Genomic DNA, 26,686 nt, shown 5'->3' with positions numbered 1-26,686 from the left:
GCCACTTGATATCCATTTCTATATTATACATCTTTTATACAGTGTAAGAATTCCTATAAACTTTATAATAATTTAATGTTATTGTCCACTTTCCACTCTGTTCTGACAGCATGCATATTGTGTTGCCTATTTACTACCAATGGCACCAACAGCCTTTCCAAAAGATGTTACTTATATGTAGAAATAGTCAATTGTTTACAAGTTCAGTTTAAATGCAAATAAAAGGCTTGTGTTTGTGCATCATGATGTTTATGTTTTTGTGTACGAATGCCTCAACTTTTTAATATTGGCATTAAATAATTACTGACTATTTCACTGAGCACTGCTGTCCTGCAGTTTGTGTTAAATTTTATTGCGATGGTTACGGAAACAAAAAAGTATGGCACAGCCCCACCGAGAATATTTTTCACCAGCCGCCACTGGAGTAATGCCTGCTAAAAACAAACAATAGAACCAAAACACAATAGAAAATGCAATGGTTTTATAATAGTTTTTTACCGAAGTGATCCAAAAATCATTTTTGTAATGTTTTTATGGTAGAGGCGAATGGTTAATAGTGATATTTTAATGGTTCCTGTTAGAATTCCTGTGATTGTTTTCTATCGCTTTTTACCAGGGTAGTGACTTTTACCACTGTACCTAAATCATTATTGCGATGAAATGATGAGCATTTGACTAAAGTGAATTAATCTGGCCGTCTGCGTCTGTGCACCACCGTACGGTTCATTGCTCCATGCTTCGCGTCCACACACCCCGTGACATCGATTCGACTAATCACAAGCGCCACCGCGCTCTCGCAGGGGAATCCTCGCGTCATAATGAACCGTAGAGAGTCAAACAGAGCAGGCGCGGAGCAGGGGTTGACCGTGTGTGAGGCAGACTGAACCGGGGAAGATCACTTTTTCTATAACGTGGGAAGAGATGGTACTGTCTTTAGGGCTGAGATAGCGGATGAAGGTAATGCTTATGTTTGTGCATCAGACTGTATTTATTGCTAAAAGACAACATTGTGCTGTTTGAGTTACATGAGTTACACAACGTGCGCCGGTGACCTAGTTTCCTACATTTGTTTTCCCTGTAAAGTTTTTCGCGTGTTTATCTGTTTGTCTTTGTTTTTTAACCGATGATTTATTTGTAGTGTTAGGAAACATAGAGAGAAATGTGTGTTTTATGACTATTTATGTCTGCCAGTTTCACCTAGAGAGCTTGGAATTGACCTAATTTCTGCTTTGGGATGCTTTGAGTGTCTGTAATGCAGTATAGGGCGACACTATACAAGTTGTGCTTTAATGTAAAATACAATTATATTACTTCAATCGCTTCTTATGCATTCCCCTTAACCACTGTTTATTATTCCAGTTTTTCAGGTTAAAATTTGGTGTAAGGATAAACACTATACTAAAAACCGGTGTGGCTGGTAAAAAAAATTTCTCTACAATTCTATCCTGCAGGTACATAAGGGCACTGTTCGTTTTAAGTAATAATCTGAGAAATCATTAGAACACATTGAAAAGTAGTGATATTTTAATTTATTATATTCAAGTAAACTAGAGTCCTTAAACGCTTCACACTTTTGTACTCTGCTGACGGTGCATTATAACATATCACATTTCATTATCAGTTTTATTTGTTGTGGAGGCTAATTCACAAGCTGTTTTGTGTCGGTGTGTATTAAAGCATTTGGAAAAATAAATCTGCCTTTATACAACTGTATGCACAGCAGGTCACCGTAAAGGGATAGTTCACCCCAAATAATAAAAATTGGTCACCATTTATTCATCATTTGAGAAATGTCTTAGCGGTATTGTGTCCATACAATTGAAATGAATAAAGACAGGTAATCTTCTTTTGTGTTCTACAGACGAAAAAAAGGCATTCAAGTTTAGAAGGATATTGGGGTGAAGAAGTGATTAAAGAATTAAAATGTTTGGGCACAACGACAAACTATTCCTAAAAATGTTCCTGTGCTTTAAAGAGAATGGTCTTTGAAGGCTTTATTTAATGTTTAAAACATCTTTTTTTAAACTCGTGTACTGTAAGTGGTTCTGTGATGACAGCATCACCACATGTATGTGTCAGTGTTGTATGGCCTCTCAACTGCTCTGATGGAATTCACTCTTGTGCAAACGTCAGTGTCCTGAATCAGACTGTGGAGATGCCAAGAAATGAATGTCACAGAATGTGTCTTGAGATCTGACTGCTCAAATGGACCGGGTTTAATTCCAGATTTGAGGGCATTCTCCTGTCACAGTGAGGAAAGAGAAAGATTGTTGAATCATACGACCCCCCTTTGAAGAATCAAATCTATACCTATTGTTAGGTATAGTTAGGTTAGGTTCTTAGCAAAATATAAAGGAACAGTGTTAAAATTCAGTCTTTTATATATTGCAGTTATAATAATTGCAGTTGTTAATCTCTAAAAAGAATGTGTTGAAATGGATATATCCTTTATCCCTTAGACTTGGTTCTTTAAGAGTGCTCCAATTTTTAAAATAACAAATCTGTTGTATGTAAAGACATATCTTGTGAAATCACTTTTAAATGTTTTTTGCCTTTAAGAACATTCTCATTTAGACAACTTGATGGATAAACTTTTGTTCTGATTCCATTTTATTGATTCAGTGAACATGGCCCCCAATTCCATCCACTGGTTCAGAAAGGGCCTCCGTCTCCATGACAACCCTGCACTTCAGGAGGCAGTGTGTGGGGCAGACACAATTCGATGTGTCTACTTCCTGGATCCCTGGTTTGCTGGGTCATCAAATCTCGGGGTCAACAGGTGGAGGTGAGTGCAGCTCTTTCAGATCTTAGGATCTTCAAGAACTTTTATTATATAATTTCATCTCAATAAAATACTGTACAGTATATATTTGCTGGGAGCAACATTTCCTCAAAAGCTTTAGGCTACAAGTCAATTCATTTTATGTCTGAACGACTGTTATCCACAAAATCGAACTTTCTCCTCATTTTATAATATCACTTAATGTTGTTTCCCATTGAATGAGTGCCAGAGACTCAAATCAAGGTCAGGTGGTGAAACACATTTAATCCAACTTCAGAGATTTCGGTACATTTTGATCCATTGAAAACGCAAACCTGAAATACAAGTTGGTACAGTTTGTTGACCACACGATAATTTTCGGCTTAACGTTCAGAGTGCACTTAAATATTTAACAGACTCAATGACTTACTCTCAATTAACTGTCATTTACATGATGCCACACGTGTGCAGTCTAACCCCTGTTGTAAGCAGTTCATTGTACTCAGATTGGGTTCTGTGTAAATCAGTTACCATCTGGATGTAAATATGTTCTTCTTACTTATGTCATTAATTTTTCTTTGATGAAGTTTGGAATAGTTCTCAATGGCTCGCCCTCGAGTGCTGTTAATAATTCATGGCTGTGAATTACAGAAAGTATTTTATTTTCTATATAGAGCAACATGAAGGTTTTCTTGGAACACAAATCTTACATCTTAGAGAAACATGTACTCTATAATATTCTCCCATGTCTTCTGATTTCACATGGTTTATGATAATGGATCCATTTTGGACGCTCGTCCAACCTTTAGATTTTCTTTACTCTGGAATGCGTGGGGCCTGAAGTGCCTACGTGTTTTAGTTTTCGACCAAAAAAATCCTCACACATGGAGAAATGTGAATAAATGTCCATGTATGGAGATTGAACGATTGCCACAATAGTCAGTCATGGGGAAAGTAGGCCAAGCCACAGACTAGCAGATGTTTGCGAAGTCAGACGGTCTGTTCAGTCTGGAGCTTGTCATTCAGCTCCGCTCACCTACTTAATGGATCTGACTGAATGTTAATGAGCACTAATTTACTAGATTAAAAAATGAAGCACGTGAGAATGAATCTCTCACGTGTTCACATGTCTTTCTAAAAAAAACACCCGTCGAACAGTACAAATGTAACGCGGGAAGATTTCAGTTTGCAGCCTTTGTATATATAATAACCGTGTGTTGCTTTGTGTTGCCGTGCCGTACTGGTTCACATACATCTCGTAATGTCACAGATGTAATAACTAGAATGGTCACATTGGCCCGATTCACACATTTTGCCTCTGCTGGACAAATAAGTGTAAACTAGATGTGCTCATTATGAGGCCTGTATTGTGTTTTGTTGGTGAGTGTTTGTGCTGTTTATAAATACGGAAAAAGTAAAATATTTTCTAGAATACAGAATAAAAGTTTGTGTTTTCAAAATATATGTCTGTGTACTGTGCATATTAATTTTGTATATATAAACACATACACGTACAGAGACATGTATACATTTTAAGGATATATTTACATGCATTTAATTTGTATATTTTCCTTAAATTATAAATGATCCATAAATAAAAATAGATCATTATAATACAAAATGAATATGCGCAGTACACAGATATGTATTCTGTAAACACAAACTTTTGACAGCCCTAATATTTTCTGGATGAAGACATTTGTTGGAATTGTTCTGAATTGCACATGCCAGGTCGAAGTACACTATCACCCATATTCATTCTATCAGGGTTTGATTGATATGGGATGATCTAAGCAGTTTGTAGTGTGCACTTAAGGGGTCGAGTTCTGTGTAAATTACTTCACAATGAATTGCGGGTCCAGGATGTGCGAAACAAACCTAACTTGTAAGCTTTTATTGAATGAACTTCAGCACTGACTCGGTCTACCTTCGTGAAATGAGTATGTCTACCTTGTTACGTAACTGATAATATAAACTGATAACTTGTCTTTCAGCAGAAGTTATTAAGTAAGCTGGTTAGTTGAAGTTATTGTATAGAATGCATATCTTTTAGTAGATACCTTGGTCATATATGACACCTTGAATATCAAAGGCAAATGAGTCTTATTTAGTTAACCACTTTTTCAAGTGATCTGGAGCAGTGGAAGTTGAATAAGCATGCTCTTTGATCAGGCTAGGTGTGAAGAGGTTTGTTGAGGTTGTAAGGAGGTCACTGGGCAAATTTGATGCCCTCCAGATCTACACGCGGCAAATCTAGGCCAGGCCAGTTACATAAGGAATAACTATGACAAGGCAATATGCTGGAAAATAGGTCTGTCTTTTCCATACTCATGCTCCAAAAGCAATTCTTTTTTTGTGCCTCTGAATACTTTTCGAATAAACGTGTGATTGTTAATACATGTTGTCCGTGACCAAGACGGTAGAGTGTGCAGTTGTGTGTGTGGTAGTGTGTTGAGCGGTCAGCCTGTATCTGGAGCATAGGGAGCTTTGTCCCTGTCTGGTCCCTAATCAGGGCTTTGGTTATGGACAGTCTGACATTGTGCTCAGTAAGGACGGCAGGACCAAATACCAGAGACACAAGTGGAGGGTCAGACGACCCTTCCAGACAAATACTATAAACTCATCAATGAAAAAACTAAATGGCTTGTAAAGCCAGGAACATTGGCAAAGGCCAGAGCGAAAGAAAACAATTTCTCACTGTAAGATCAGCTTCTTGTTTATGTTTCATGTTTTAGATATTGTGTACCAAGTCTGGTATAAAGTGTTCATATGGAAACATTCTGAAAATTAAAGCGGTGTTACTGTCAATAATGAAAACTTACTTGCTTATTTAAAATGTGAAAATATAAAGTTTTAACAGGCGTTTAACGGTTTGATAGTTATCTGATGGTGTGTTCGTGGACTAGTGAGTGTCCTTAAATGCTGTGTACTCGATGGATCTTCAGGAGGTGTATCTGCAGGAAGGCAGATGTGTAGAGAGGAAATAGCATTTAAGCTCCTGACTTCTTAATAAGATCATGAATGAAGAGACTTTTGAATGGAAAGTCTAAGGATGTGTAGGGATCGAGAGACAGCTTGCAGAACAAGCAAAGCCTCTCTAGACCAAGTACTTGGAATAAAAAAAGAACATCTAAGCACCAGTATGTTCCCTGGGTTTTTTTTCCGGCTTGACGCAAAGTGAGTTGCCATCTTAAGAATTGCTTAAGGTTTTATTCCTGTGGATAAAAACTTAAAAGAATGAACCGTAAATATACAGCCACGGAAATAATCAGGAGACCATTACAAATGTTTATTTTATCAGCATTTCTAGATGTATTGTGGTCATCCCTGTCCAGTGTTTGTTGAATTTAAACAAAATCAAACTTCAGGATTGACATAAAGTCATCCAACAGCTTAATGAGGTAGCCGCATAAAGAAGTATTGTTGAACTTTTCCTAAATACATATTATTTATGTGTTGCTTTAAAGTGAATATGAACTTGTTTTCTTTGCAGTTGAGTTTGAGGTATGAAAAAATACATAGCATACAGGTATATTCTGTTATTTTGGCCTGTTTCTCCGGTTGACTTTGAATGCTAATAAATGAAATTAAAACAATATTTGTATTTCAAATTAAAACGTTTTTACCTAAACGTTTTTACCTAAACACATTCTAGCACATTTAATAATCAGAAAAACTAAAAGGATTTCCGCGGCTGTATATTTAATAAAGTGCGCCTTGTGACATTTTCACTTAAAGGTCTTAACTCTTTTTATACTAAAACTGCTAAGCATATTTTGTCTTGATTGTTTCCAAGTGGTTGTAGAGTATAAAGAGCAATTGTGGAGAAATGCTACTTTTTTATATATTCACAACACAGTGCTTTTTATTTTCACATAGTGAATGCGTTACAGCGGTTTAAGGAATTCACTTCTTATTGTTTATTACTTGACAGATTTCTCCTGCAGTGCCTGGATGATCTCGATTCCAATCTAAGAAAACTCAATTCTCGCCTTTTTGTCATCCGAGGACAACCTGCCAATGTTTTTCCACGCCTTTTCAAGGTGAAATATTTTGGTTTCAAAACGCTGCTGTTATACTTCAATTATGTTTTTGTGTTTTCTACAAATTTCTGGGGCTTTTCTGAAATCCGCCCTCTTCAGTCCACTGTATTGGCATTTCTTTGACCATGTCTAGTGTTTTTCTTAGGATGTCTGTGTTCTGTTCTCTCAGGAGTGGAAAATATCCAGGTTGACTTTTGAGGATGACTCCGAACCATTTGGAAAGGAGAGGGATGCAGCTATTAAGAAGCTCGCTATGGAGGCCGGTGTTGAAGTCATTGTCCAGATCTCGCACACCCTTTACAATCTTGACAAGTAAGAACAACTCATTTCTTTAAAGGTGTGACGCAAATTAAACACGTCAGCTTTAATTATCCCTAACAGTTTAATAGCCATTATTTGTATTGTACCGGACGTTTTTTAGGAATTTTTTATAAGAATTCTTGAAAGCGCACCCAGAAGTCACGCACCTTAATAGAAAGAAAGCACGGGCTGAAATGCTTGTAAAGAGATAAGTGTGTGAGGAAAGACAGTGACCTTATTTACACTGTATATTGTCATTCCAGAATCATTGAACTGAATGGTGGTCAGCCTCCTCTTACCTACAAACGTTTCCAAACGCTGATCAGTCGAATGGACCCGCCGGAGATGCCGGTGGAAACCCTCTCCAACACTATGATGGGCTGCTGTGTCACACCAGTCTCTGAAGACCATGGGGAAAAATATGGTGTGCCATCCTTGGAGGAACTAGGTGAGCTCTATGAGATCAAGAGTTTATCTGTTGAAGGTGCTCCAGGTTCGAGGTGAATTCTAGTTTGATCAACTCTTTAAAATTCTTGTAAAACTCACCAGTATATTAAGGATATTCTTTTGGGCAAACTTCAATGACTTTGACCTAAATTTTGCACTATAAATGCAATATCCATTTCCTGTGACCTAACATACAACTTCATTTGTTCCATAAAGTGCATCATGAGAACCCACCAGTTTTGCAAGTTTAGTATGATATCTCTAACCTACATTGTCTTGGCTCAGGATTTGACATTGAGGGACTGCCGTCTGCTGTCTGGCCAGGGGGTGAGACAGAGGCATTAACAAGGATTGAGAGACACTTGGAGAGAAAGGTAACATCATAAAAGTTGCATAGTGTCACAGTCAAAGTATTAATTTGACTCCGTTCTCACACTTACTACACTTTTAGGATTTTTTCTCTTGAAATTGAACCCATGACATTGGTGTTGCTAGCAACATGCTCAAGGAACCCTATCTTGGTTATTCATTTGTCAGCCCAAAATCTTCTGCATGTTTCACTCTTTTGCTTATATGTGTATTTGTGCCTTGCCAGGCTTGGGTTGCAAACTTTGAAAGGCCTAGAATGAATGCAAACTCTTTATTGGCCAGCTCGACTGGCCTGAGTCCCTACCTCCGTTTCGGCTGCCTCTCCTGCCGCCTCTTCTACTTCAAACTCACAGACCTTTACAGGAAGGTACTTACATGATTCTGACCAGTTGTTTACATCTGCTGTGCCCACATCATTTCACCTTTCAAATCTCTATATTCTATAAATATATCGTTTTTATAGAATTCTCTCAATTCTCTTTGCAGGTAAAGAAAACCAGCACTCCTCCTCTTTCCCTCTACGGTCAACTACTGTGGAGGGAGTTTTTCTACACCGCTGCCACCACCAATCCACGGTTCGACAAGATGGAGGGCAACCCAATCTGCGTGCGTATTCCCTGGGAAAAGAACCCAGAGGCCCTTGCCAAGTGGGCTGAAGCTAAGACTGGTTTTCCCTGGATTGATGCCATCATGACCCAGTTGAGACAGGAGGGATGGATTCACCACCTGGCCCGCCATGCTGTGGCGTGTTTCCTCACCCGCGGAGACTTATGGATCAGCTGGGAAGAGGGCGTGAAGGTGCATTACGCACACTTTGGACATCTGCTGGTTTTGCCTGGTTATGTTGAAAAAGGGGGAAAGGAAATTTTGATGTTTTGTCATTGTGTATTTCGTTTGGGTTTGATGGTGGAATCTAAATACATTACAATATATATTTGTACGTATATACAGGATGGCCATATTAAAGCTTGATATGTTAGTGTTAAGTTGACTAAACTGAAGAACTGAGGTCTAGTAAGGAATGATGCGAGTAAGCAACCATCTCTGATTGGCTAGAGAGTAATGGTTAATATGATTAACAGGTGTTTGAGGAGCTTCTATTGGATGCTGACTGGAGCGTGAACGCTGGCAGCTGGATGTGGCTCTCCTGTAGCTCTTTCTTTCAGCAGTTCTTTCATTGTTACTGTCCAGTGGGTTTCGGCAGGCGCACCGACCCTAACGGCGATTTCATTAGGTTGGTAACTTTCCCAAATATTCAAGCACTCGTCTTCATACCAGGCTATTTAAGTAGTCCAAGATAAACCAGTCAGGAGAGCATGTATCAAATCCACTAGCCATGCAGTATCTTTCTGTTCTAACTTTTTTCCTTGTAGCCTCACGTTACAGGTTTTTGTTATCTTTGAAGTTGAAGCTTTTCTGTCCTGAAAATGTCCAGTTAAGGTTTGACATTATAGGGCCACATCGAAGAGCAAATGTTTGCCTTTAAATTTTGCCAAGATCATTGTATTTATCTTCATGAGCATGTCAGCCAAAATTTGTTTGTGTTTCTGTGTGGTCGTCTCACGGATTGGGTGAAAAGTTCAGCTTTCCCATTTGCGAATTGTGGTTGATTGTTTTTAGGACGAAAGCCATTCTTAGCCAAAGCATTTGGAAACCTGTTAGCTGTGAATGTGGTTGAAGCGTGATGCTTTATTGGCGGGAAATGCAGTAGCCTGTTCTTTAACTCGGGATCTTCTCGTTTTATCAAAAGGAATTTCAACCACTTGGTTGGGAAATACGAAGCCTGGTCTGTTTTAAGTGCATAGAGAGCCGCAATGCATTTTTCAGAGAGCATGAAGGTAGGTTGGGCCCCATGCCAGAGACCGTGAATTCGATCTCACGTTAGACAATAGGTAGGTGGCCTTTTCTGTCCCTGGGACCTGGAGGAGAGACACAAGTTCTGATTTCACTAGAGACTTACTGAATTCCTCAGTTCTTTTCAGTTTATTTACTTGTGGTGTTGTGCTTTTAATTCTTGTGTTAATCGGCTATAATCAGCTGTAAATCAGTGATGTCACATATACATACAGTAAATAAAGCAACTATCATACAGAGTGATAATTCATTTTGAACATGTTTAGAAGCTTTTAACCTTTTGAATTGATTGGCGTTTTATTAGTAATAATCAGTGAAGTTTTGTATTCTTGTTCTACCTGCTTGTTGAAACTTCAAACCACCTCGCACAACCTCCATCGTGTTTATGAAGAGACTGTTTTTTAATCTCTCTTTGTTCTTTCAGACGATATTTACCTGTTCTCAGAGGTTTCCCTGCAAAGTATATATACGAACCGTGGAACGCCCCAGATTATGTGCAGGATGCCGCTAAGTGCATCATCGGAGTCCATTACCCCAAACCCATGGTGAACCATGCCGAAGCAAGCCGTCTCAACATCGAAAGAATGAAACAGATCTACCAGCAACTCTCGCGCTACAGAGGACTCGGCAAGAATTTTGAAGCAATTTCTTTACATATATAAAAAGCTATGTATTTATCATTTTGTGTGTTTACTTAAATCCATCATTTCATAATTTACTCACCATTGAGTTATTCCAAATCTGTATACATTTCTTTGTTCTGATGAACACCGAGAAAGATATTTGAAAGAATCTTTTTAACCAAACAATTCTTGGCCACTGTTGACTACCATATTAGAAAAAATAACAAGGTTAGTCATAAATGTTTGTTTTCCCCAATTCTTCAAAATATCACATTTTGTGTTCATCAGAACAAAGAAATGTATACTGATTTGGAACACCTGGAGTGTGACTAAATAAAGACAGAATTTTCATTTTTGGGTGGACTGTTCCTTTAAGAAGGATAAGGCTACATATCTAAGGCTCCTTTTATTTTGTCTTGATATTAATAATGAAACAATAACCATCCAGATTCTTTATTTTATACTGTATTTACTGTAGAATGTGATATAGTATACAGAAAAAGCTCACAAGTCTAAATCTGCAATATTGCTACAGTATAGCCCACTGAAGGGCCACAGCCTACATTTTTGGAAGCACTGCTAGAGAATAAATATATTACTCACTGTGTTTCTAGGACTTCTGGCCTCTGTTCCATCCACACACAATGGGAATGGGAATGGGAATGGAATGGCTTACTCCCCAGAGGAACAGCAGTCTGAGACCAACACACCAGGTGAGATTCTGCCTGTCAACAATTGCTTTTTCCTAAATGTTTTTTACTTAATAATAGTTAAAGAACTTTTCTTAATATATAATGTAGGCCATATTATAAACAAATGTTATATATTTAAACATGTAAATATAAATATTTCTCATAAAATAATTTATGTTTGCATCCCAACAGCACCGGCTGACAGCAAGGAGCATCAAGGACCAAGTGGAACACAGCAACATGAACAACAGCAGCAGCAGAAACTAGGTGCCAACTAATAAAGTAACAGATTTAAATACAAAAATGGAAACCTAAATTTGAGTTTCCAATTGTAAGAAGTAATGTTTCTCCTGTTTCCTAGGTTACCACCACATGTCTGACTCGGGGCATAACGCAAACAGTCGCCTTTACCAGCGCAATATCTCACCAGAAATGGCAGGCCCTCATTCAGGTAATGGACATGAAAAATGTGTATGATGACAAGACATTAATGACAAAGCAAAAAAACTAAAACTCTACAAATGGTCTCACCTGTCAATCCAACGTGTAGTATACTTCAGTGGTTTATAATTAGGTTTGATCATAAGCATTCATGTTAATGTAAGTAAATGTGTATTTAGAGGTGAAGTTCACCCAGAAATCAACTTTGTGTTTTTTTTTATCTCACCCACATGACGTTAAACACGTTTTGAGAATTTCCGCCGTCTTCAGAGCACAAATAAAGATATTTAGGTGACATCCGAGAGATTTCCAGGCCTCCTCATAGACAACATAGTGTCAGTTTTTTTGCCAAGGTCCAGAAAAGTAAGAAAGACATTGTTAAATTGGTCCATCCGCGGAGTAGTGGCCCAGTTTAATTTTTTTAAAGCGATGAGAAGGCTTTATCTGCGAAAAATGTACCAAAATACTGACTTTAATAAAAAAATGACCACACCAAGTTGATTTTTAGGTGAACTTCCCCTTTACGTACAAGTTATATGCGTACATGGATGTTCATATACTCTTTGTTTTCATGTTTTAATAAGGACACCTGCTTCACACAGGTGGAAGTGTGACAGGGAAGAGGGGGAGAGAGAGCGAACAAGATATTGAAGAAGAGGACGGCAGTCTCTCTTCCTCTCACAAACTTCCACGACAAATTGCTGAGGTCACTTCAGTTCATGCTACCAGAGGGAACCAGTCGAGTATGGTAAATATAATTCTCAATTTTACTGTGTAAGTATTGAAATGCTATTATATCAGGCAAAAAGACGCCTTTCGTGTTTATGATTGCTGTTACAGATAGAATATTGGTTTCTATTTTATCTTTAATACACCTTGTGGTTTGTTGAAGGAAACATGAGTTTTGTTTTCTGCTTGCTTTCCAGAAAAGCTAGGTGGACATATCATCATACTGAGCAGAATATTTGGGAAAAAAACCGGGGGCTGGACTGTTCTCCTGTGAACTCTCATGTTGGGCACAAAAAAATTGTGGATTTGGCTCTTTTTTGTCATCTTCGAAGGATATGAATGTTACAGTATCTGGGTTCATTGAAGAATTAGTTTTCTTTGAAAATGCAATTAGTTTGCTTATTTCTACATCCATAAGAAATGAAGCAGGTATAAAAACGTTTCTTTTTGGATGTCTTTGTGGCTATAGTAGGTTTGTTTTGTCATGGCATTAGATGAACATGGTTCATGGGTCATACCAAGTGCGGTAGACTTAGGCTCTATCAAGCAGAAGGAATCTGACCTTTATTATTAAACTGCATCTGTGTGTATTTTTGCTCAGTTGCCACCAGCACTGGACATTAGTTGGATCCACAGAAACAACAAACCAACAACCAACGCTTTTGTACATTTACAGTGTTCTCAGTTTCTTTGACTCATTATAGTGGTGTATGTGCCACATTTTGTAAACAGAAAAAAGTTATACAGTTATATTTTATATATTGGTGTTTTGTTCTTTGCCAGTTCAATGTACTTGTGTTTCAGTACAGAAAATTCATGTATAATAAAATAACAGCCAAGCAGAAATTTTAAATAGGATTTCTAGATTTTAAAATAGCTTATCTTCTCATTTTTAAACTTCAGACTCATATTCAATTGATCAGGGACAGAACTGGTTCAGAAGTACTTTTAGGTGGTATACAATAGTCCTTTAAAAGAATAGTTCTAAATCTTCATAATAACAACAATATCTTTTTCATTGTTAAGACTGGCTGACACACGCAGACAGCTGACCTTCACAGTCAAGCCTTAAAACACTGATAATCGCCAACCTACATTCTGCCAAAGCCAGCAAATGACACTGGAAAAGACATAATGTTAATGAGTACACTTATCTGTTAAATCTTTGTCGTTAAATAGACCTTTTTTAGATATACAAGTAAATTGTCTTATTGTGCAGGACTGCCTAGTGTTGCTTTAGATTTGCATCGTTAGATTTAAAAACAAAAGACTTGAATATTTTAAATTCATCTGTGCATAGTGAGATTAAGACACCAAAAATACCAGATGTCATCAGACAGCCAAAACACGTCATGTTAATATTGACATTCCAAGAATGAGCAAATCATGTTTTCTGTAATTCTGTCATTTAAAATGACTTTTATTAATATCTGATTTTTCTTTTTTAATTACATTAATTACGCTAAGTACATTAAATCAGGGAATGTAACCAACAAATAGGATTTCACTGTATTAGATCAGCAGTGATTTACCTATGCTGACAGCGTACCCAAAGTTGTTTTTTGTTGTTAAACATCAGACCAAATACTATTTATCAAATATAACTATTGGTTTTCTGTCCAGAGATGAAATCCCGAAAGTACAAATGTTTTTGTGTAGACACGTTCCCCAGTGAAATCTGAATAATTTAGATTTTTGGAAACCATACTGTAAAATTATTAATAAACTTGTCTCCTTTAAATTGATATATGACTCAAAATGATCATTTTTGTAATCTATTTGATATTTTAAAATCTTAAAAATCCCCTCTTAAGAATATAGTATCTTTTAGTCAATACAAACAAATACTGGTAACAATATTATGTTACGTAAGCATTACATTGGTTGAATGAAACGATGATGAATTCTGCAAAATGTTTACAATGTTTTACACAGATGACATTATAATTACTGTGCATAACTCAGCTATATGTAAATATATAAGGCCCCTGTAATTTATGTAAATTCATGATGATCTGGCTACTTCTTGCTGAACAGTTTGACCTGAATATGTGTTTGTATAGCTGGAGCTGCTTTGACACTGTGACATCTTTGTGCTGTTACCGTAGATAATGGGCTGCTATGACCAGAAGGGTTCACTTCTAATGTGAATTTTTTTTTAAATAAAAAAACTGTAGAAACCTCATTGCTTTTTTACTTAATATATCTGTGCTATAGTGTGCTTTGCGACAGCTTAAGTGAACATTTAAGTTTTTCCCCATTTGTTCACATTTTGTAGTTTTTATTTGGAATAAATGTGTGACATCGAGTCTAATTCCTAATCCTCACAAGTTTGTTAACAGTTGTAAAAGTATATCTGGTTGAAACTGAGTTTGTTTTGCTGAATCTTCCTGTTGGATTCAAGATTGGAAAGTTTTGTTTGTGAGAAGGCAATGAGTGATGAATACCACTTGGGGGCGGTGTTGATGTTTGCTTAACCTTCTCATGAGCTTTTTGTCAATCACATCTGTTCATCAGTATATTAACACTGCCATATCTTTTTTTTATTTGAAGTAAGTAAGATATAGTTGACGTCTTTTTATTCTGTGAGATCACAAAGAAAAAAGATGAAAATATTGTCATTTCATTTCGTGCAAAAACCGATGTGGTTATAGACTTTTAGTGGATATGTTACAGTTGTCAAAGCTTTAGTTGACATATTGACAAACAAGAAGGAAAGCTTGAGTATTCAATATATCGAAATAACATGTTTTTGGTTTGTTTGCTCTTTCCCACAATCAGATGTACTTGTAGGACTTTGTGGGGATTGAGGTTCATTCAAACAGACCAATTCTTTTCCCTCTCTGAGACTTGGCAAACAACATGTAGAAAAAAATGGGTTGAGATGTCCTGGACCCTCGTGAAGCGGGGATGTTTGGGCACCCGGGCACTTTACTGCACCTACTCTTGGTTTCAATCGCCATGTGCCTTGAATACATAAGCATGACAAAAACCGCAATGGAAAAACGTTTTTATTCTTAAACTGTGAATCAAAATGAAACTCTCTAGCATTTCCTGTCCTCTATATGCGGTGGTCTATGCCTCCGGTTGTTTTTCGTGCCCAGGTCCTCAATCCCGTCTCTGTATGTTAGTGTAGTCAAGGGGCCAAAACTAGTTGCCACGGCAACTGTGTTGAATCTCTCATAGCCCCCCCCCATCCCTTTGCCCTCTCTCAGCCTTTCCTCTCAGAACTCTGAAACAAAACAAACATTGTCCCTTAACAAGGCGAGGGGAGACAACGTTCTGTTCAGAAGTGAGGGACATTCAGGTCATATTAGTCCTTCCTCATTGAGTCTCATCCGAGAATGAGAGAGTGGACACATACAGGACACTTATCGCTTTCTCACGTCTGCGAGGGGGAATTAAAACGGGACGTTCTGAAATCACTTCACTGGTTTGACACCTTACCCATGGATAATGTCTTCAAAGATTTGTTTGTGATTTTCTTACCCAGAGTGCATTGTTTACAGTTATGCACTTTGGGTTAGTTGACAGTCATGGGATGCTTACATATTGGTCTTGTCTTGGGACCTGGCTGAATTGAAGTCAATTTTTTGTCACTTAATGCAAAATTGGATGCATACAAGATAATTTATTACAAGATGTATTATATCACCTTTATTTGTCTGTTTATTTTTAAAACATTCATTGTTTTGACTTTTTTTGGTGTGGAAGTGACATATACACGCAAAACTTTGGTTAATTTGTTGTTATCATTAAATGGACATAAATACAACCTTAAAAATAACCAATCTTGATCAAATTGATTTTACTCCTAAATACACTTTCATTTACATTTACATTTATTCATTTAGCAGACGCTTTTATCCAAAGGGACTTACAAGTTTCTGTACTTTATAATGAAGTAAAAAGGTTCCAAATAATAAAAACACGCCAACAAAGCATAGTCAAAAGTTCTTTAACTATCTCTTTCTTACCTTTTTATAATCGCAATCTTAACCTTTTTTCGCGACAAAAAACCTTTTGTGAAACAGAGGTTTATGGAACCATTTAGACCAAAATGGTTCTTCTATGGCATCGTGAAGCACCTTTATTTTTAAGAGTGTACTTACATAACATGTAGTAGTCTTTTTACTTTCACTCAAGTTTTCTTTACTAAAAGTAAAGAAGCACTACACTTTAAATGTCCCTTAGTATAAAAGGTAAAGCACGTTATTTATTAAATGTATTGGTGATATATGATACAGTGGGGGGAATAATTATTTGATCCCCTACTGAGGTTTGCCTGCTTACAAAGAAATCAAGGGTCTATAATTTTTATGTTTATTTTAACTGATAGAGACAGAACACAAAACAAAATCAGGGAAAAATTATTTATATGAAGGTTATGATTTTATTTGCATTTCAGTCCCCGAGCAAAACATAACTTTGTACTTGGTGGAGAAACCCTTGTCAGCAAGCACAGAGGTCAGGCATTTTTGATAATAGGTCACCAGGTTTGCACATGTGTCAGGATACATTTGATTCCACTCTGTGAATTTTTAAGGTTTCTTGGCTGTCGCTCAGCAAATTTGAGTTTTAGCCTCTATCCCAGGACTAGGGACTAGAGACTGGCTAGGACATTTAATGTGCTTCTCCTTAAGCCACTCTTTGGTTGTCTTGGCAATATTTTTTGGGGTCTTTGTCATATTAAAGGCACATCCACGACCCATTTTCCGTGATCTAGTTAAGCGGAGGAGGTTCTCGTCCAATATTTTACGGTACCCGTCCCTCAGCCCCTCAATGTGGTGAAGTCATCCTGTACCCGAGCAGAGAAAAAGCCCTAAAGCATAATGTTTTGAACACTGTGCTTCTCTGTAGGGATGGTGTTCTTGGGGTCATAACATTTCTCTCCTTCCAAAAACATTAACGAGTAAATTTTCTTCCCGTTTGACCACAGCTCTTTGTCCAAAGCCTTTTCTGAATCATTTTGATGTTCATTGTCAAATTTCAGACGGGTGGCCCTTCTTGAGCAGGAGGACCTTGCGGGTGCTTCAGGATTTCATTAAATTGTGGCATAGCGTGTCACCAATGGTTGGCTTGCTAACTGTGGTCCCAACTGTCTTGAAATCATTAAAAAGTTTCTTCCATGAAGTTCTTGACTGATCTTTAACCTCTCATGATCTTCTTTTCCACATTGGGGAAATATTGCAGGGATCTCCATACCAAGGACAATTGATAGTTATTTTGTATTATTTCTATTTCCAAATAATAATAAATAATGGCACCAACAATTGTCTCCTTCTAACCAAGCTTCTGTCTGTAGCCTATTCAAGGTCTGTACAGGTCTACAATCTTGTGCTTAACATCCTTTGAAACCTATTTGGTCTTAACTGGAGAGGTTGAAATGAAAGACACAGATTATGTTGGCAGGCATCTTTTATATACATAACAAACTGATTTAGGAGTAATTTCTTAAAGTGACAGGACTAATCTGTGGTCCATATAGGCACATAACCAATCTGTGGAGCCAGAATTCTTGCCGGTTGCTCGGGAATCAAATTATTTCACTGACTGAAAAGCAAATCAATTTATAACCTTTATATACATTTTTTTCTTGGTTTCATTTATTTCTTTGTAAGGCAAAGTAGACAGGGGATCAAGTAATGGTTTCCCCCACTGTATATAATTTATAGGTCAGTGAAGTACAATTTGAATAAAGTAAAAACACTAGTACAGAAACTTGAACAATGTACTTGAGCAGCGTAAAAATACTTAGTACTGCGTCCACCTGTTTATGTAAGGCTATGATTTATAGTAAAACAAAGTTGGCATTAATGTTGTGGGGAAATTTGTTGATTTGTGGCACTAGCTTCATTACAGGGAACAGAGACTCGTCTGTTCTCAGTCAGTCATTATGGCCAGTGGAGCTCCTCTCTTAAAACTCAAATCAATTCTCTAATGAGGTTTTTCTCTACCTCTCTCACTCGTCTCTGACAGGCTCTGAGCGCAAGCCAACATTAGACCGATGAGGTCCAACCTCTTCCAAAACCCCTGCAGGAACACCCACGTCTGCTTCACCCAAACAATTCATTTAATTTATCTTTAGTTTAGTGTTTACAATTCATTATAAACCGCATGTCAGTTATATTCAATCGTGTTTTTGGTATTACTAGCAAATAAACTTGCGTTATCCTTTTTAATAGCCTTAAAAGTCTAGTCTATGTTCTGTTGTTTTACAGCTAAAGGGCAAGCTTCTAAATTTGCTTTGATACACTGCTAAGCATGCCGACGAAAATGACAAGAGTAGAAAGTCGTATTTTTGACAAATTCTTCCATTCCTTTACTGACAAGAAAAGGTGGGAAATCCAAGTGGGTTTTTTGTGCACACTTGACCACGTGAATTTTTAGACGGTCTCTTGGCAACTTAGCCTTAGTCTGGGCATTGATATTCACAGTAGAAGCTTCCATCTTCTTTTCAGAACAATGGAAACCTTATGGGAATGAAAATGTTCTCCCTCGGCTCCTCGTGGATATTAGAGAGATTAGTGCTACTCTTGCTTATGCTCTACAGTGAAAAGATTCTGCTTCAAAGATGAATGAGACAGCATACATTATTTAAAGGCATTTATTGAACATATGTTTTAAAAACTGTTTATAGACTTTTTAAAGTATGTCCTTTTAAAAGCATCTATGTGCAAAAGTTACAACAGTCCCTTGAGGAGACAGACCATTCAGATGTTGTCTTTTCATATCTGACAATAGGGCTTCCTTTCAGAAACCTATTTAAATTCTAAGCCGGTGGAGCTTTTTATACAGAAGTCGACAAATAACAGTGTAGACACATTTTGAGTGCTTATGAAAAATTTGTGAAAAATGTTAAAGTTAGTGATAAATAACAGGCGAACACTTTTCAGCCATACCAAGCTTTTTATATTGCAAGTTTCCTATATGAACAATATGATCCTATGTGTTATTTGTGATTTGGAAGTATTCACTGCATTTCTGATCTCATAGAGATTTCTTTCTAAATATTTAAACACGCTAAAATGTATAAATGTCTATATACATTACAGTTGCACTAAAACTGGGGGGAAGCTTTACGAAAAAATTACAGTGAGCTGCTGATAAAACATACTAAAGGGATAGATAACCAAAAAATTGAAATTCTGTCATCATTTATTCACCCTCATGTCAATCAAATCCTGCATATGACTCTTTCTTCTGTGGACTAATACAAAAGAAGATATTTTTAGAAGTCAGTTATGTCCATTGTTGTTTGGTTACCAATATTCTTCAAAATACCCTCTTTTAGGTTATGCAGAATAAAAAAGTCATACAGGTTTGGAATGACATAAGGGAAAGAAAATGAATTTTTGGGTGAACTATCCCTTTAAGAACATTTAGCAATCCTGAGATGAAGTGGAACAAAACCTCAGCCTTACAATTTATAAATCCCAATGATGATCTCCCACAAAAACATTATACCTAAACTAAAATACAAAAAAGGGCTCAGATTTCAAAAAGCGTGCTAACTTGCTCCAACACAACAAACAACTAAAGATGGCAACTTCTGGTCGATATGCCCCAAGTAAGCTGAGGTTCCAAGTCATCTCATGATCACATAACTCAGGGACAAAATCCACCTACTCAGCTTGCGATAGACAAGATGGTCGAACTGTCCTTGGCCTTGTCAAAAAAAATGGAGGACACATCGCTGGAGGTCTTGATTTTGCCTTCAGTAAGATTTTGGGTGGATGAGGAGTTGCTCGGTTGGCATTCCTCACAACAGCAGCAGCAACAGTCCATAAAGGCCTGTCCCAGTGACTTACACAGGCAAAGCAGCAGCACAGGCGTCACAGACGACTTGAAGAACAAGAAAAACTGGTTTATGAGGGTCAACAGAGATGACACCTCCTCGGATACCTGAATGGGAGCATAAGCCAGGGTCAGGTTGCAAACGTTCTCAGGTAGCGTGCAAACTCCATAGATCACTGCTAGGGCCATGACTGTGCAGTTGAGCTGTCGCTCGACCTGCAAAGCATGCTGAAGCTTTTGTTTTTTGGATAGGGATCTCTCCTCGGGCCGTTTGCTTGAACTTCCGCTCTCACCGGACACGTGGCAGGTGGCCAACTGACAGAGCAGGGTGAAGACGACAGGCAGACAGAAGTAACAGCCGAAGTACCACCACATACGTGCATCGTGGTAGTTGATAATGAGAGAGTAAATGGATTCTGGGAGGTCCGGATATGGGCTCATGATGCAGGTGTCCACCTCGATGCCCAGAGTTGGTGATGTTACCTGATTCAGCTGCCAGAGGAGTAACTCTGGTGCTGCAAGCAACATTGAACCGATCCAAACCACAGCCAGCTTAGCCAGAACCTTCTGACAGCGCTCGACCCGCCGGGCCTTTGGCAGGGAGCTTGTCGCAGCGTGGAAGCGGTCAATACCCAGAGCGCACAGGCTGAAGGTGGTTACCCCAAGTGAAGTTACCTGAAAGGTGTGCAAAAAAGGTTATTTTCATGCTTGAAAATGGCAAATGTGGGTGAATAGGATTGGATTATGGAGAACTGTTTTTCTATAGTTTATTCTAAATATACTTATATACATATTTCTATATGGCATACTATATATATATATATATATATATATATATATACGCATGTATTTCTATACTCTTTTCTATATACTTGCACACAGTTCTATATTTATGTAAACTTGCATAATTTCTATACTTTCTATATACTTGCATATATACTTTGTACTATGTATAAACTATATATTTCTATATTCTATTCTTCATATGTATATATTGTATTCTATACATATTTGCATATAGTTATAAACTTTATTCTATGTATTTTCACTTGCACATATTTTATTTTTATTTTTTATTCTATATCGATATTTTATTTGTTAGAAATATACTTATTTATATAATCTGATTTGTTAGGAACCTTAAACTATTGCTGTTGAATAAATCTAGAACAAATGTCTTGGTCGAATTTTTTTTTTTGAAAAGCTTTTGTTTTAATAGTAACAAATGTAACATTTGCTTTTAATAATCACTGAGACAAATTGAACCGTGCCAAATCTATATTCTAAGCATAAAAACGGAATACAATGGGTTCAAAATATGTTCAAACTTTAAAGGCCCTTACCTCTATGTAGGGCACGACTCTGCAGGAAAAATCCCCCAGAAGTCTCTTATTGGTAAGTTCATTAAAGACCACCATAGGCAGACAGAAGCACAACACCAGGAAGTCCCAAAACGCCAGACTAGCAAGTAAATAGTTCCATGCACTTCTCATGAAATAATTTTGCCACACAATGCACATAACAGCCAAATTACCCACAATTCCAAAGGCAAACACCACAAAAGCCAGAAACAGAATCCCATAGGCACTGTAAGAGCTGTCGGTGATAGGATATAATGGATTGTGGATTTTTGTGATGCTCCTTTTTGTTGGATCACCGTTGCTGGTGTCATTGCTGTTTCCATTTTCAAACACTGATGAATTGGGCATTGTTGTGAATTGCAAAGGACTTGCAGAAGTATGTGCATACACCGGTCCTTCATCTTTATGCGTACCAACTTCCACAGGGAACCCTTTTTCTTGCTGCATGCGTTCTTGTGAATCATCTTGATCAAAGATGTCCTCGTTCAAATTCCATGTTGTATTTTTGCTGGCGTTTGGGTCATGTCCTTTGTGCCCTGGCTTTCCCTTCTTCGCCCCTGAGACACAAACGTTGAGAATCAAAGCCAGTGTTACGAGATAAATCAATTTACAATTTCTCGCCCACATCTTCAAAACAAAAGTCCACTAAAAGTACTTTAAAATGTTCTGTCACACCCTAATAACAGGCTGCAGAGGGTCAAGAGAAAACCCTGCTGAAGGCACTGGCGAAGTTTAAGAACCCTTGTGCCGAAAGCCTGTGTTTTCTGCAATCCTGTTGACCAGAATGCAGCTCTCTTAGCAAACCCATGGATGGTTGGTCTCTCTCAAAAGGGTTCCACAGAGGCACACCCCCTTTTGCTGCTCTTCACCACTCTGACTGATGGGAATGGTTGCCCTCTGCTGGCATTATCATGATGATTTAAACCTCTTTGCACTTTTGTGAACTATAATGCAGTGCAGTACAGTATTAGTTGTTTCTGAAACTGATGAAAATCATTTTAAGTCGGCCCTAAATTTGACAAAATACAAACATTAGTGCTGTCAATCATTTTTACAAAGCGCCTCACCTGACACAATTGAGTGAATTTCAAAATGTTCCCCACAACTATATCTGTGAACACTTAACACTTTTAACTCTCTTTAAAATAGATATTGCTCAACAATTTCATTTGAGTTCACATTGACTGTTTAGATACATGCCTTTACTGCAAATGCATGCAAGATAAATCAAAGTATATATAAATAAATGCCAATACGTTTTTGAAAGCAGTACTCACTTTGGCCTGGAGAGGGCACAGTCTGCAAATACCAGTGATCAGAGTTACAATTACAATGTGGTGTGCATGCTAAATTTGAGTGACAAATAAATGAATTGTGTGCAAAATATATCCGCCATCCACCTTGCAGGCAACAGTGAGAGTGAATGAATGAATGAATGTGAATGTCACATGAAGACACAATGTCATGCATTCATTCATTCATGCATTTTGTCAACATTGGGTTAAGCATATGCATTAAAAACTACAGCAACAGCTGCTCATTGTATTTTTCCATTCTCAATGTCTGATAAGACAGTGTTTACATTATTGATTTAGTTAATGTATAAACTGGGAATCAAACCCATGACCTTTATTTCTAGCAACATGTTAAGGTTAGCAATACAAAAGTATGTGAATGAGAGTTTGTGTAAATATAAGTGACTGTATTTACTAAAGACACTATATGTGTCAATACAGCATAGACAGCTGCTAAACTCAAACCTCATAGGCGGCAGTGGTACTAAAACAGGAAGGAGTGGCACAGTGCATTTTGTGGGTACGGGTGGCGGATAGATAATCTAAATGGATGATATTATCTCCACACACACACACACACACACACACACACACGTGCGCACAAACCAAAATCTACCATTTATATCAAAACCTGAAATCAGAACATGTTCTATCTTCTATCTCAGTGTGCAAAATGATATGCATATCAAGCCTGGTGTTGATAAAAATGAAAAAAAGTTATTTCTGTCAGATCACCTTTGGGGTACACACTGTATTGTTATATAACACTGCACATTTAATGCACCATAATAATAATTCATATAGATATGTTTCTAAATTGATTTAAATTATCATCATGTAAAATGCTCCATATTTTAAAACATCTGTAAAACCAAAGCATACGATAAATGCTATCAAACGATACACCAACAGGAAATCATAATGTAACACTAATCAGGCCAGAGTCATTAGTGGTTACTTAGTGAACAGTTAGAGTACATGCTTTGGCCATCCTCCAGTTAGAAATACTGTATGCATCTCCATTCACAGTCAATAGTGTAGAGATATACAGTTCAATTTCTTAGAGATGTTTGTAAACCTGTTTTTTGTACAAACATGCTAAAACTGATCAACAAATAAATGCCTCAATGACAGAAAATTGCAGTTTACTGCTGCAGAGATGTTTGATAAGTGGGCTGTGTCACAGTCAACATCTCCGTGTGTCAATAAGGATATGAGGAAAGAACTTTAAGTAAACATACAGTACAGCCATGCTACCAAAGAAGATATTTCAAAGAATGTTGCGAACTGGCACCCATACGGTTACCAACGTTCTTCAAAATATCTTCTTTTGTGTTCTGGAGAAGAAAAGAAGTCATACAGGTTTAAAATGACAAGAGGGTGAGTGAATGACAGAATTTTTCCTTCAATTGTGGGAGATTATATGATGTTTGTGACCACAGTTAAATGATTTTATGCACGGTCTCAGCTCTGTTTCAAAAGGTGTTGCTCCAGGAAAAAGGAACACATCTCACTGGTGTAAATCATGTTGTGTGCATAATATCCAAAAAGGGGTAGAACATGGGATCGCATTAGGAGAGAGCATAGCAAAATCATAATAAACGAATTGAGTTCTATTGCCAGCAATGCAAATCCAGCCACAATCGAATCTCATCCTTCCTGCGGCATGCTTTGAATGCAAATTTGCCTGGACATCCATTTTGAATACGTGGAAACACAGCTCGTCGTTCAGAGCAACTACTCTACACAGATGTGGCAGATTCATGGATAGGTGCTTTTTCTTATTGACGATGCCCGTATCTTTTTCTTTTAAACTATAGGCTAGCTTAGTAAATTCATATTTTCTATAACAACATATTTCATTGATTCTCATTCAATTTTTTCGTTCCTCATTATCACAGTGCATTTTCAATACTGAACATTCGCTTTTTGAACCCATAATGTTATTGTTGCAAGCTATATTCTCTACCAGTTGAATAGGAACAACATCACATATTATGACCTTGTTTTCAAGCACGAATGAAGAAGTGTAAATGTTGATACCACCTTCCTCAGCTGTGAATCTAAGACTTTTCACATTGAACCACAAACACATCTTGAGCACACTTCAAAGTGCAAGTACTCTAGCTGTAGTATACTGTTACTAGAAGTGTCAAATGTTACAGAAGTTCCAATTAAAACTCACAACGTTTACAAGAATGGAGCTGAAGCTTCAAATAATGAAGACATTCCAATCTATTTCATTACATACTGTGCACAAAGTTATCATGTTTTGTAAATTAGATTCTCTAAAAAGGGTTGTTGCAGAAGTTCTCATGTAGACATCACACTTCAGGCCCATTTTAACCTGGGTGCCTATTGTGTTGTTAAATGCCATGTTTTGTCTTATGAATTGAAGCAGGAAATTTCGTCCTAGTTTATAAAAATAGATGTTGGGTGTGTCTGCTTATATGGGCTGATGCACTGTTAGATATGAGTAACATTACTTTGGTTCTGTTCTTCATATAAATAGTTGTAACCAGTGGTATCCCTGCTGCTGAAAAAAAACTATAGAAACAATCACAGACTGATTTAATGGTTAATGAAGTTGTTTTGTTGTACTGATGTGCTGTTTTGTTGGTAGGATGTAATCTGGTGGATGAATTAAATCTAACTGAATTCATCCCAAAACAAACGAAATAAAGGGATTTTGTAATAGTTGTAATGGTAATCATAGTTGTCTATGTCTAAGAATAGATTTTATTGTTTTTACATGCACTTAGGCTACTTCAGGAAAAGTGCAAAAATACATTTTTATAATGAACAAAGCCGTTCAAGCAGATATAACGTAAATGTAAAATGCTCTAGTTTAAGTAAAGACTTCAGATTCCCTCCCCTACAGGCGTGTTTTGACTTGACGAAGTTGCGCGTGCTTCCTGGTTTGAAGCATGAGCTCAGGTACAGCCCAAACATCTAAGATCGAGTCACTTCTGCACCTCGGTACACATCTGTGGTCAAGATTCCCGGCCGTACATTCAGTTGCTGATACACTTGCGGTAGTTTGTTTCGTTTGCGTGATCTCCGACTCCACCGGGATGGATTTATACTTCAACTGGGGGTGAAGCGCGTGTACACCCGCTTTTCAGGAAGAGTTTGAAGTGTCCGGGGTTCAAGCATCCGCTCATCAGCCAAGATGTCTGATTCAGCGTCCAGTTTCTTGCATATAGGCGACATTGTGTCCCTATATGCAGAAGGAACTGTTAATGGTTTCATAAGCACACTTGGGTAAGTGACTTGACTCCTCTGTCTTGCCAAATTTTACCCCAAGACCCCGCAGCTGCAAACACGATTGTGTAAAAAGACATCGTAAGTGATACTGCAATGAAAGTAACATGTTTCATTTCATCAGTTCGCGTAGATTTAATTCATGTTATGTGTTAAATGACATGATCTGTGGAATGCAGGATTAAGTTATTTTCTTGCTGTTTTGGGGAAGACCTTACTCTGACATTTGACGTCTTCTGGTTTTGGTTTGCAAAGAGAGAGAAAGCTGCTGTTTGTGATTATTATGCAGTAGCTTATGTCAACTGCCTGGAATGTAAAACACGTTTTTATACATTGTAATCTTGCTATAAAGTAAGTGCCACTCCAGTGTTAAAAAAAGATCATGAATGATATATTGATCAGTTTTTTTATGTTTTGGGAGGATTTGCCATAGATTTCCATAGTTTTTGCACTGACTTAATGGTAATTTCTATGCACTAATTTAGCACACCATTTAACCGCTCACAGATACCTTTTTGTAGTTTACAATTCAAATAAGCAATTCCCATGTGGGGAATGCAGGCTGGTCTTCACAAGATACATACACAGTCCCTTAGAGATGCATTGACATTTTGTTTGATCAGAAACACCCCCAACGTTTTCGTCAGGAAAGTGACAAACTATCAAAGCGTAGGTTCATTTGCTAACCCTTCTTTTAAATATCACAATCT

The 26,686-nt window shown here is 37.5% G+C and overlaps 3 protein-coding genes across 5 annotated transcripts in view; 2 read left to right on the top strand and 1 right to left on the bottom strand.

Annotated features, from left to right (window-relative positions):
- Positions 1-801: 801 nt before the first annotated feature.
- Positions 802-14,443, top strand: cry3a (cryptochrome circadian regulator 3a). Of its 3 annotated transcripts, none has more exons than XR_013787309.1 (15): positions 802-957; positions 2,623-2,785; positions 6,696-6,804; positions 6,974-7,116; positions 7,368-7,552; positions 7,837-7,925; positions 8,147-8,287; positions 8,407-8,718; positions 9,003-9,154; positions 10,199-10,401; positions 11,012-11,110; positions 11,282-11,371; positions 11,451-11,540; positions 12,115-12,278; positions 12,457-13,102. XR_013787309.1 is itself a non-coding variant. In XM_079467767.1 (15 exons), exons 2-15 carry the CDS (start codon positions 2,628-2,630, stop codon positions 12,463-12,465), a joined length of 1,911 nt encoding a protein of 636 aa, XP_079323893.1. In that variant the 5' UTR covers positions 802-957; positions 2,623-2,627; the 3' UTR covers positions 12,466-14,443. The 3 variants fall into 3 exon arrangements, 2 of the variants coding, with proteins under 2 accessions (XP_079323893.1, XP_079323892.1); XM_079467767.1 differs by having other exon boundaries at positions 11,282-11,356; positions 12,133-12,278; positions 12,457-14,443; XM_079467766.1 differs by having other exon boundaries at positions 11,282-11,356; positions 12,457-14,443.
- A 4,406-nt stretch (positions 14,444-18,849) lies between these two features.
- gpr37l1b (G protein-coupled receptor 37 like 1b) lies at positions 18,850-22,239 on the bottom strand. Its single transcript, XM_079467288.1, has 2 exons — positions 21,400-22,239; positions 18,850-20,731 (listed from the first exon to the last, which is right to left on the bottom strand). Exons 1-2 carry the CDS (start codon positions 22,042-22,044, stop codon positions 19,889-19,891), a joined length of 1,488 nt encoding a protein of 495 aa, XP_079323414.1. The 5' UTR covers positions 22,045-22,239; the 3' UTR covers positions 18,850-19,888.
- A 3,350-nt stretch (positions 22,240-25,589) lies between these two features.
- The window catches only part of itpr3 (inositol 1,4,5-trisphosphate receptor, type 3), a 29,376-nt gene continuing 28,279 nt past the window's right edge, over positions 25,590-26,686 (top strand). The window contains exon 1 of the mRNA XM_079467499.1: positions 25,590-25,976. Coding sequence (XP_079323625.1) covers positions 25,885-25,976 — 92 coding nt within the window. The 5' untranslated portion in view covers positions 25,590-25,884. The remainder of the gene's footprint in view (positions 25,977-26,686) is intronic.

The sequence above is a fragment of the Barbatula barbatula genome, assembly GCF_947034865.1.
Source record: "Barbatula barbatula genome assembly, chromosome: 11".
NCBI classification, from domain to species: Eukaryota; Metazoa; Chordata; class Actinopteri; order Cypriniformes; family Nemacheilidae; genus Barbatula; species Barbatula barbatula.
Note: the sequence above shows the minus strand (reverse complement) of the source record. Positions and strands in the feature narration are given on the sequence as shown.

Bases quoted from the DNA above. Each gene is read 5' to 3' on its own strand.
- cry3a (XM_079467766.1), top strand. From the start codon at position 2,628: ATGGCCCCCAATTCCATCCACTGGTTCAGAAAGGGCCTCCGTCTCCAT. The intron at 6,805-6,973 runs GTGAAATATTTT...CTGTTCTCTCAG, and splicing joins TTTTTCCACGCCTTTTCAAG to GAGTGGAAAATATCCAGGTT. The intron at 7,926-8,146 runs GTAACATCATAA...GTGCCTTGCCAG, and splicing joins AGAGACACTTGGAGAGAAAG to GCTTGGGTTGCAAACTTTGA.
- gpr37l1b (XM_079467288.1), bottom strand. From the start codon at position 22,044: ATGTGGGCGAGAAATTGTAAATTGATTTATCTCGTAACACTGGCTTTG. The intron at 20,732-21,399 runs GTAAGGGCCTTT...CACACCTTTCAG, and splicing joins GAGTCGTGCCCTACATAGAG to GTAACTTCACTTGGGGTAAC.